Here is a 12046-nt window from a genome sequence, read left to right as displayed (position 1 = left end):
CCAATGGATATTAACCAGGCAAGATCATGGTGACTTCATTTCTTGTTTGAAACTTTCTGTATTAAAAAAAGAAGAAGAAGAAAAATAATCATTAGCTTTTTACTTAAAGCATTTTTAAAGAGCTTTTAATGGGCACCACTGGGGAATTAGAAACAACCAAATATTGCTTATAGGAATAATTTAGCTAGCTGCAAGAATAATTCATGAATAATTCTCATGCCTGTTATAATATCTATCATCAAAAGGATGAGAGATAACAATTGCTGGTGAGGATGTGGAGAAACGGAATTCCTTGTGTTACAGTGATGGGATTGCAAATTGGTGCAGCCATTATGGAAAACAGTTTGGAGGATTCTCAAAATATTAAAAATAGAACTACCATATGATCCAACAATTCCACTCTGGGAGTATATCTGAAGGAAATCAAAACAGTATGTTGAAGGGCTATCTGCACCGCCTTGTTTATAGCATGTTTATTATTTATAGTAGCCAAGACAGGGAAATAATCCAAGTGTCCATCGACAGATGAATGAATAAAAAAGTTGTGATACACGCCACATGTATGCTCGGAGGAATATTATTCAGCCATAAAAAAGAAGGAATTCCTGCCATTTTAACAACATAATACTCATTGAAGTTTACACTAAGTGAAATAAACCAGATAGAGAAAGACAAATACTATATGATCTCACTTATATGTAGTCTTAAAACAAAAAAAAACAAACTCATGGAAAAAAAGATCAGATGTGATTAGCAGAGGCCAAGGATATGGGGTGGGATAATTGGATGAAGTGGTCAAAAGGTACAAACTTTTGGTTACTGGGATGTGATGTATAGCATGATGAGTGTAGCTAACACAGCTCTATGGTATATTTGAAAGTTATTGAGAGAGTAAATCCCAAGAGTTCTCATCACAAGGAAAACAATTGTTTTTCTTTCTTTTTTTTTTTCTTTTGATATCTAAATGAAATGATGGATGCTAAGTAAACTTATGGTAATCATTTCACAGTATAGGTAAGTCAAAGCATTACGCTGTACACCTTAAACATAAAAACAATTCTATTTGGGGGGGGATATTTATATATGTTTATAAGAACCCATGCTTTAACTTCTACACCACCTATGAAGTTTTGACAGTGAGACCATGCTCATTTCACTGAGTATGACCAAAGGGTCACAGTTATTGGGGTATTTGATTAAATACACCAAGCGTAAAATGTAGGCCTCAAGTAATTTTATCTGAATAGTTTGGGTTACCTTACTGGTCAAATTAATTGGATATTTGTCAAATTTATGCCCATTTAGAGATAGACTCCCTGCAAGAGGAGTAGTATTTTGGCATGAATTTTTATAAGTAGGTAGTTGCTGATTTTTCTAAAAAGATGTTTAAAACCTATTGGACTTGTGCTTTAAAGCTCAGATAGTATAAAAAAAAATATCTCACTTTCTTTGCGGTCACCAATCCCACCTTACAGATAGTCATTAAAGTAAAAAAACAGAGTATTCAAATCCTGCAAAGTTCTTTCTATATATACGCTTTTTTTTTTCTATTTTAAACTGATTTGACTTCTGTTATGAATTTCATATCAACAGGAACATTGGGCTCCTTGTCACTGACGCTGTCCTTTTTGTTTGTCTCCTTGTAGTCACCTGGGCAGCCTCGTAACAGTTCTCTCTAGACGGCACATGCGATGGCTCTGGGACATCAGTGGAGGGAAACCGTTCTGGATAGGCAAGTGTTTGCGCTGTACTGAGGAGGGAGGCGAGAACATCAAGAGGGCATCGCCCTCCCCCGGGCCAGATAATTGTGGCTCACAGTAACAAGCAACAATTAGATGGCTGGACAATCTATTTTTTCTTTTTTGGAGGGGGTGCCCGGGTGGACAGTGTGTCTTTTAAACCTCAACTTGGGGTGCCTGGTGGCTTAGTCGGTTGGGTGTCTGCCTTGGGCTCAGGTCCTGATCCCGGGGTTCTGAGATTGAGTCCCGCATCAGGCTCCCTGCTCGGCGGGAAACCTGCTTCTCCTCTCCCTCTGCCCCTCTCCTGCTCATTCTCTCTCTTTCTCTCTCTCTCCAATAAATAAAATCTTTAAAAAAATAAAACTCATCTTAATGACACAATGCTTTGATTATAGACATGCATCTCAAAGAAATAGTAAGGGATGTGGTTTGGTTTATAGGTAAGAGAATTCAACAAATGCTATTTCTAAAAATAAAAAAATTAGAAATAGCTGTAAATAGGGGATAATTAAATTATGGTATAGCCATATGAAGGAATATTTAATATTCAATGCTTTTGTAAGGCAATGAATATTAAAGACAAGACAAAGTGCTTAATGTTTATGATTTCATCCAAGAAATATATGTTGGAGGCATATTATATACAAAATATGTAACGTATTTGTGACAGGGTGCTAAGTAAAAAAGCAGAGTCCAGAGCCATACGAAGCATAAAATAATTTAGAATAAAATATTTATATATGTGATATATATATACATATGTGCATGTGATATATACATATATAAAGAAATATGCCAAAGAGTTAGAAATGTTTACCCCTATTGACAATTGTAGGTGGATCTTAATTTTATCCCTTGTTTTCTGAAGTTTTAATATCTTCAATTTTAACAATACCACAATCTCTTCAGAGATAAAAATTCTATTTTTAGGAGTAGAATTCTAAGGGCACATCAAAGTGAGTATTTTCACCATCTGTCCTAGAAGGTATTGGATTTCAGGGAACAATAGTAAAGCCAATCTTGGCTTCTCAAAATCTCTGTAATACTTAGTACATCTCTAAATTCTGAAATTTTCTGAGAGTATTAAGTTAAAGCCGGAGGAGACGTTTTCTCTGCTTCCATAATGACTGATTCAAGGCTCTATTCCCACAGAGTGCTTAGGCATAACATCTCCTCCTGATCAATAATGCAAGGAAACAATCCAGAAGGAGAGAGTAGTTCATTTTATTCTACCCCAAAATATTGAGGGAGAATCACGGGAGAATATAGGGTATGCATCTAAGACTGTTTTCACGGTTAAACCCGGTTGGGAGATGTCAATTCATGCTTTTATAAAAGACTCTTTTCTCATTGTATTCTCTTTGTTTCTACTATGAAGGGGAGTAAGGAGGAAGATTGTTTCTTTAAGAAAAATTACAAAAGCTTTGCAACACTAAAGTGCAATTGTAAAATAGCCAGTGGGAGTAGAGAGGCAAGTTGAGAAAAGCTGCTTTTTGTTGGAATTATAGCAAGCTGAAAAAAATCTTACATTCCAGACTAAAAATAATACCTAGTGAAGCTACTTTCAAATATGAAAACCAAGACATTTACATATCAAGAAAGAACAACAATAGACAAGAGTGTACCTGTTTCCCTGGGATAGGAATTCTGTCTGTAGAATAATGTGAATAATAATTACTGTTTACTAAACATGTATGTATGTCATGAACTTGACATGCATTATCTTATTTAATACTTAAAACAGCCCTCAATATACTATTTTTATTCCCATTTCTTAGATGAGGAAACTAAAACTTAGAGTGGTTAAGTAACCTGCCCAAAGATGCTCAACTAGTAGGTGGTAGATCTAGGATTTGGATTTGGATCTGCCTGACTCCAAAGCCATATATTGTTTTGTTTTTTGTTTTTTTTTAAATTTTTAAATTTTAATTTTTTAAAAGATTTTATTTACTTGAGAGAGAAAGTGAGACAGAGAGAGAGAGAACGAGTTGGGGGGAGGGGCAAAGGGAGAGGGAGAAGCAGACTCCCCGCTGAGCAGGGCGCCCGACCTGGGTCTCGATCCCAGGACCCTGGGATCATGACCTGAGCTGAAGGCAGATGCCCAACTGACTGAGCCTTCCAGGTGCCCCCTCAAAGCTATATGTTCTTACCTGTGTTTTAGGATTCCCAGGTCCTGTTCTGTGTTTTAGAACGTAGGCCCATGTTTGTATGTGATTCCTGAGCTTAGAGCAATAGACTGATATGATCTTCAAGCATAAATGTAATATTGGCACATTCCTTGGTTCACATTAGGTTTGAATGACCAAGTGCGTGCTGGCCGCTGGGAGTGGATCGGCGGGGAAGCTGTCACCTTCACCAACTGGAGGAAAGGGCCCCCTCAACGTTTAAAGCGTGGCAAGAACTGCGTTTTGGCTCAGAGACAAGGGAAATGGCAAACACAGGACTGTGGGAAGGGCAAGGCTCACAATTACGTGTGCTCCAGGAAACTCTAAACGTAACTGGCCTCCAGGTGCCCACCTGGGATTTCTCACCTATTTATTCACAGGATTTGTGCATATTGTTCAATACAAAACAAGGTGTCATGACTGACTTAGTACATTTTTTTTATCATAGTATATGAGTGATTCTATCTAGTAAAAAAGGAACATTGAAGAATAGTTCCAGGAAGATTGATCAATGAGCATTTTTTCAGGAAGATACAATTCTTACATCTCAGTACCTTTCAAAACAAATGCCTGAAGTATTATATGGTACAAGATGTGCTTACTCCTACCCTGACCCCACTCCGTATCTGAGTTCATACCAAGTTCATGGTCCTTGGATTTTTTTTGTCCCAAGACCTCAAGTTTTTGTCCCATTCTGAAATCTGTCCTGCAGGTGTTTGTACCACTTCAGTCTGAAGAAAGCTAACCCTACCAGCTCATTAAATCACAGCTGAACAGCAAAGGGTCACTTTGTCCCTTTGGAGCCCTTTCGAATGTGAAACCTGAGATAAGAGGCTTGTGGATAAAAAAGGAGAATTCTCTGTGGTGGAAAAGGAAGGCTTTAGATGGGAGAATCTTGCAGATGGAAGCTTATTTGCAAAGCTCTAGTTCAGGTAAGAACTCAGAGGCTACCTGTACGTCAGGGGTCTACCCATCCCTACTCATGAGACAGATCTCTTTTTCCAGTAAAAATGTTGGCATCTTACCATCCCAGAGCTAATCATTACGCTTCTCCCAGCCTTACAGATTCATGAGAAATTTGAAGTAATGTGAACCTCTCTTTTCATTTGGGTATGTGGTACGGACTAACATTTCTCAAGGACATTTGGAATAGAGTTTATGTGAGTGATGGTTAACACATGGAAGAAAAATACTGCTTCCTCAGAAGTGTCCCAATGAACTATGTTGATGAACAAAGAAAAATAATGCTGAAAACAGAGCCCTTGAATACCTACATTCTCAGAACAGATTTTGATATAACTTTGAGCCCTTAAATCTCTAATATTTCTAGAATGGCATGCTAACCTGATTCTGTAACATAAAGGTCCCTTATTAATTTATAATATCAGCTGAATGAAACATTTTTGTACCAGCAAAGCGTGTTGCAGCCTTACAGGAACTCCCTTCTGAAATCAAGGTTTAATTATAGGAAATTAGAAATTTATTTCTGAAGCATTTGCTCAGAATTTTCCTCTTTTCATAATCACTGAAAAATATGGTTGTGCCAAATGTAACTTACTCTATGAGTAATTCAGAGTAATTTCAGAGTAAAATGGGGTTACCAAGTAGACTAAAGCTTTGGTGCAGGTTTTATTAGAATAACACATTCGGTAAAACTAAAATAAATGGAAGAAATTCAGTCCCGTTTCTGGATATAAAATATGACAAGCTTGTTTTATTTCTGCTCATTTATCAAGATTTTCAGTATGAGATATTTACAAAGAGAAGTGCGGATAATGTTTAGGCATTCCTACCTCTTACTTAAATTTAAAAGCATGGTGGCGTCGGGAGGCTCCTTACTTTAGGTATCCCAAGTAGGCTCTAGACTGATTACAACATCCAGGTCTCTCGTACAACACAAACACTCTCTAGTATTTAACCAAAAGTTGCAAAACCCACCCTCCATACCAGCTCCAACCCTTTCTGATCCACTGGCCTCTGCCATGTGGGAAGGTGAGATGCCAGATAATGTAGCAAAGAGTTAGTTACCTAAAGAGTGATATCCTAGAAGGGAAAGTACAAGCTCAAGAAAGAAAGAGTTCAGGGGCCAGTCCCTGCTAGAACTCCAGAGCTATAGTAACTATTTAAAACTGGGAATCCAGAACCAGGGCTGTTATGGAGAGAACCTGGTCAGCATGGTAGATTTTTATACTTGTCTGCAATGACAATGATGTTTAAGTGTAATTGCAAATGCTAGCACAAAGAGAGAATGTTTTATGATTTTTGTAGCAACTAGAAATACTAGAATAATATTTTTAAATGTTCCTGATCATGAAAGCATCAATCAGGTTGTAAAATGCAAGTAATTGAATGAAGATACAAACAAAAATTCAGAGAAGTGGGGGGGGGGGCTGGGCAATATTTATCATGACCTTTATTTCATTCTCATGATTGCGCTTTGACTCAGGGGGAAAAAAAGGAAATGATTGTCATAAAAAAAAAAAAAGAGAGAGAGAGACAGGGGCACCTGGCTGGCTCAGTTGGTGGATCTCAGGGTTGTGAGTTCAAGAATCATGTTGGGTGTAGAGATTCATGTTGGATGTAGAGATTACTTAAAAATAAAATCTTAAAAAAAAAAAAGTAAATGATGGTCATGGTTCTCTCCATCTAGATTGGTCACTGTCACCTGTCAGATTCTGGTGGGAGCAGGAAGGAAGGAAATGGAATAATGGTAGAATAAGGAATGGGTGATTATAGGAAAGAGGAGAGAACGGTTGAGCAGGGAGAGATGGGACAGATGGTAGCTAAGAAGGAGAGCATCAGAAAGAAGGACCTAAATGCTACCCAGCTCTTCTCCCCAGGTTTGAATACCAATTCAGGAAAAGCCCCCTCTACCCAAGGGCATCAACCCAGCTAAGTAGCGTGTAGCTTTTCAGAATCCTGTGATTTTTGCTCTTTAACCAAAACATACATATGTATATAGCATATATTTTGCTGAACATAAACTTAAAATCATATGATAATTATTTCATCTCCTTCCAAGGAGTGGTAAAAATGAACCAGGTGACATCGATTTATGTTTCTGTTTTTGTTTATTTTTAATACAGCCAAAAATAACATGCACATATTTTCATTAACACTATGGCTTGTATAACTCAAACCAGGAACTGGTGCTGATTAATTTTTGCAACAAAGCAGCCTATTAAATGTCCTATCTCTAGCATTGTATCAAAATTAATAAAATAAACTTATTTCTACTTCTGAACTGTTGCTTTAGCTTTTCACATTTTATATTTATTCTAGCCATTGGAAGAAGGGATGGAAAGGGAAACTCAACATGTCTTTTTTTTATCCTTGCTGTTTAAATCAACCTTTAGCTACACGGCTTTCATCCATCTACCCAGCCACCCAGCCATCAATCCATCTACCATTTATTCAATGAATATTATTGAATATCGAGTGCCAGCCCCTCACCTGTTCTAGAGACTGGAGATATTACTGTTATCAAGATATGAAAATAAAAGTATAAAAGCATAGTGTATACATGCAAATTTCTAATAGTTTTTTTTTTTTTTTAGTGTGAAACTCTTTATCAGGGAGGAAGTCACAGTGGAAATCATTGATTACATTATTCCTTTTCAGAGTCGAAGGGAAACACCCCAATACAAACAGCTCAGGCTGTTTTATTTCTCTCCTGATTAATAAACTGGTATTACTTCCTGTGTTTATGATCAAGTCAAAATGTTACGGATAGCAGCTGTCCCAAATTTCCTGTCTCCAGATCAAGTAAGGAACTAAAGTTTTCAAATCCAGCTGACTGATTTTTGCAACAAGACAAGCAGTAGGTGTCTCTGTGTCTTTGGGATCCCTGGAGTAACAGGAATAAAAAAAAAGAACAATGATATCATCTCACCTGATGTCCTTATTGTAGAACAGAGGACACGGAAGTCTTCAGAAGGTAAAGTGGGAAGAGATTAGCCGTAGAATCAGAGACCTCCAAATTGTAGGCTGAATCTCTTCAAATTATTCTACATATTCTCATTCTTACCATTCTGAGCAAATGGCTTGCTTATATTCCAGTAAAATATCTTTAAATGATGAGTATGATAAAATTGACATACGCTTGACAACATTATTGTAAGTAAAAGAAGGTGGACAGGGAAGGCCATGTACCGCACAGTCCATTCATATGAAATGTCCAAAATGGGCAAATCTATGAAGGCAGAAAGTAGATTCATGGTGACCAGGGGGTGGGGGAAGGGAAAATGGAAACTAACTGCTAATGGGTACAGGGTTTCTTCTTGAGGCTGTGGAAATGATCTGGAATTAGATAGTGGGGATGGTGGTACAACATAGTGAATACACTAAAAGAGCACTGAAGTGTGCACTTTAAAATGGTGAATATGATGTTATAGGAAGTATATCTCGATAAAAATGCTATTAAAAATCGCCATATAAAAATTTATTTTAGAAAGCTATAAATGGGTTGATATATTTGCTGTGTGTCTATCTCACTCATCCAAGATACTTTTTCCAGTCTTTGCCTCATGTCTCACCCAGGTTTTTGTTTGTTTATTTATATAGTTGGTTAAGGGGAAGAGAATGTTGATTGGACGTACTGTTTAACTTACAGGATGGCTTTATTGATCTTCCTCCTTTCTCCCCATTAATCATGAGAGGGCTGTTATGGATGGCAGAGTGTGTCTGGATTTGTGTCATGTCCAGAACGCCATGATTTTCTAAAATTAATTCTACAAGTCTTTCGAACAGGATCATGCAGGAAATGAATATACCCTCCTCGTAACTTACACATATAACTGTTCATTTTGAACAGTTTTTATAGGTCTTATATTCTGCTAGGCAATAAAGTCTAGTTTATCTTAAGACAGAAAGGAACAAAAATCAACCAACACTTCCATTAAGGGCCTTACGGTAACCCGCAATACTTTTTCCAAGCACTGAAGTATGAGTTCACCTTTTGCTTCTATCCCCATCTGTATTTTTGCTTCCCAAAGGCAATCAATCCCAACTTACACTACAGAAGAAAAATGGAAAAATATATGCCATCCTAAAACTAGTCAAAAGCAAGCCGAAGCAGCTATATTAATATCAGAGTAGATTTTAGAGCAAAGAATACTACCAAGGTTAAAGGAGTTTATTTTATAATTTAAACGAGTCAATATATCAAGAGGACATAATAATTCTAACATTTATGCACCTAATAACAATGTTAGAAATACATGAAAGCAAAAACTGATAGAAATAAACAAATCTATAATTATATTCAGAAATGCTAATACCTTCTCAATAATTGATAGAACAAGTAGGCAGAAAAATCAGTAAGGATTTAGAAGTGTGGACACCAGGGGCACCTGGGTGGCTCAGTCGGTTAAGCGTCTGCCTTTGGCTCAGGTCATGATCTCAGGGTCCTGGGATCAAGCCCCGCATCGGGCTCCCTGCTCAGCGGGGAGTCTGCTTCTCCCTCTTCCACTCCCCCTGCTGTGTTCCCTCTTCCGCTGTCTTTCTCTGTCAAATAAAGACACTGTTAACCAAATGAACCTAACTGCTGTTGCTAGAACACTCCACCCAACAACAGCAGAATAGACATTCTTTTTTTTTTTTAATTTTTTTATTGTTATGTTAATCCCCATACATTACATCATTAGTTTTAGATATAGTGTTCCCTGATTCATTGTTTGTGCATAACACCCAGTGCTCCATGCAGAACGTGCCCTCCTCAATACCCATCACCAGGCTAACCCATCCTCCCACCCCCCTCCCCTCTAGAACCCTCAGTTTGTTTTTCAGAGTCCATCGTCTCTCATGGTTCTTCTCCCCCTCCGATTTCCCCCCCTTCATTCTTCCCCTCCTGCTACATTCTTCTTCTTCTTTTTTTCTTTCTTAGTGCACATGAAACATTTGCTGGGGTGAACCATTTTCTGGGACATAAAATGAGTCTCAATAAATCTAAACAAATTTAAGTTATACAAAATACATTCTCTGACCATAATGGAATTAAATTAGTATCTCTGGAAAACCCCTAAGTGTTTGGAAACTAAATTATAAACTTATTCAACTCATGGCTTAAAGAAGAAATCAATGGGCAAATTAAAAAGTATGGTGAACTGCATAAAAATGAAAACAGGGGCACCTGGGTGGTTCAGTCGGTTAAGCGCTTGACTCTTGATTTCGGCTCAGGTTGTGATCTACGGATTGTGGGATCGAGCCCTGTGTTGGGCCCTGCGTTCAGTGTGGAGTCTGCTTGAAATTCTCTTTCTCCCTCTGCCCCTCCCCCTGCTCACATTCTAAATAAATAAATAAATAAAATCTTTTTTAAAAATGAAAACATATTAAAGTTTGTGGCATTCCACTACAGCATTATGTAGGGGAAATTTTATAGCACTAAATGTCTATATTTGAAAGAAGAAAGGTTTTAACTTCAGCTTCCACCTTAAGAAACTAGAAAAGGAAGACAGCAAAAATAAGATGTAGAAAATATCAGGGCAGAAATCAATGAAACCCAAAGCTGGTTCTTTGAGAATATCAATAATTGGTAAATCTCTAACCGGACCAGTCAGGAAAAAAATGAGAGGACATAGATTACTAAGTCCCAGATAGCTTCACTATTGAATTTTACAAATATTTAAGGAAGAAACAGTACCAATTCTATAGAACTTGCCCAGAAAATTTCAAAAGAATACTTTTTGACTTATTTATTCTATGAGGCCAGAATTACTCTGATACCAAACTATATAAAAATATAAGAACACTACAGACCAATATCCCTCATAATTATAGATAGAAAAATTCTAAACAAAAATTTACCAATTCAAAGCCAACAATATATAAAAAAGGATATTACATCTTGATCAAGCCATTGGTAAGAAAATGACAGGCCACAGTCTGGGAGAAAATATTTACTATGCATTTCTCTGATATCCAGACTCTATAAAAGAAACCCTCAAAAATCAATAATAAGAAATTTTTTAAATGGGCAGAAGATTTGAACAGATACATCACCAAAGAAGATATGTAGATGGCAAATAAATAAGTGAAATATGTAAATATATTGGTCATTAGGAATTATAAATTAAAGCCACAATGAGATAGTATTACACACCTGTTAGAATGGCTCAAATTATAAAGACTGGCCAACCATACCAAGTGTTGGTGGGGATATGAAGGAATTAGAACTCTTATATACTGCTGGTGAAATATAAAATAGCCCAACCACTCTGGAAAACAATTTGGTGGTTTCTTAAAAAGTTAAACATACACCTACCATGTGATCCAGCCATTTCACTCCTAGGTATTTACCCAAGAGAAAAGAATGCATATTTCCATTCAAAGACATATATGAATGTTCATAGCAGCTTTATTTGTGACAGTCAAAACTATAAACCAAATGTCCATTATCATGTGAGTGGATAAACAAATTATAGTATATCCTTGTAACGAAATCTATTCAGAAATAAAAACAAGTGAGATATTGCTACAACATGGATGATTCTCAAAATAATTATGCTGAGTCAAAGAGCCTGACAAGAAAGAACACCTAGTGTATATGTACTCTATTTATAGAAAATTCTAGGGACGCCTGGGTGGCTCAGTTGGTTAAGCGACTGCCTTCGGCTCAGTTCATGATCCTGGAGTCCCGGGATCGAGTCCCGCATCGGGCTCCCTGCTCGGCAGGGAGTCTGCTTCTCCCTCTGACCCTCCTCCCTCTCATGCTCTCTGTCTCTCATTCTCTCTCTCTCAAATAAATAAATAAAATCTTTAAAAAAAAAAAAAAAAAAAGAAAATTCTAGAAAGTGCAAACATTATAGTAACAGAAAGCAAGTCAGGTGTTACCTGGGAATGGGAGAAGAGAACAGGAAAAGGCAGAGGAAAGGATTGAAAAGGGACACAAGGAAACTTTTAGGGGTGATGGATATATTCACTATCTTGATTGTGGTAATAGTTTCACAGGTATACATATAAATGTCTAAATCTCTCAAATTATACACTTTAAACACATGTTTGTTGTATGTCAATTGTATTTCAATAAGCTTTTAAAGAAAGAAACAGTAATTTCTACAACATGGAAAATTTTCAAAAGAAAAGAGAGCTATAAGTATAACAATATCCTTATTTCAGGGCAGTAAAATATTGGAGTAAAATTAT

The 12046-nt window shown here is 37.0% G+C and overlaps 1 protein-coding gene across 2 annotated transcripts in view; it reads left to right on the top strand.

The window, feature by feature from the left end:
• Positions 1–7139, top strand: part of FREM1 (FRAS1 related extracellular matrix 1) — a 168451-nt gene extending 161312 nt beyond the window's left edge. Inside the window, exons 36-37 of one of the 2 annotated variants that reach the window (XM_078061208.1) lie at positions 1647–1732; positions 4032–7139. In XM_078061208.1, the coding sequence (XP_077917334.1) occupies positions 1647–1732; positions 4032–4231 (286 nt within the window). In that variant the 3' untranslated portion in view covers positions 4232–7139. Of the gene's footprint in view, positions 1–1646; positions 1733–4031 lie in introns of those variants that run through there. The other variant, XM_078061203.1, reaches the window with a different exon arrangement.
• The last annotated feature ends 4907 nt before the right edge of the window (positions 7140–12046 follow it).

The sequence above is a fragment of the Halichoerus grypus genome, chromosome 14 (assembly GCF_964656455.1).
Source record: "Halichoerus grypus chromosome 14, mHalGry1.hap1.1, whole genome shotgun sequence".
NCBI lineage: Eukaryota > Metazoa > Chordata > Mammalia > Carnivora > Phocidae > Halichoerus > Halichoerus grypus.
Note: the sequence above shows the minus strand (reverse complement) of the source record. Positions and strands in the feature narration are given on the sequence as shown.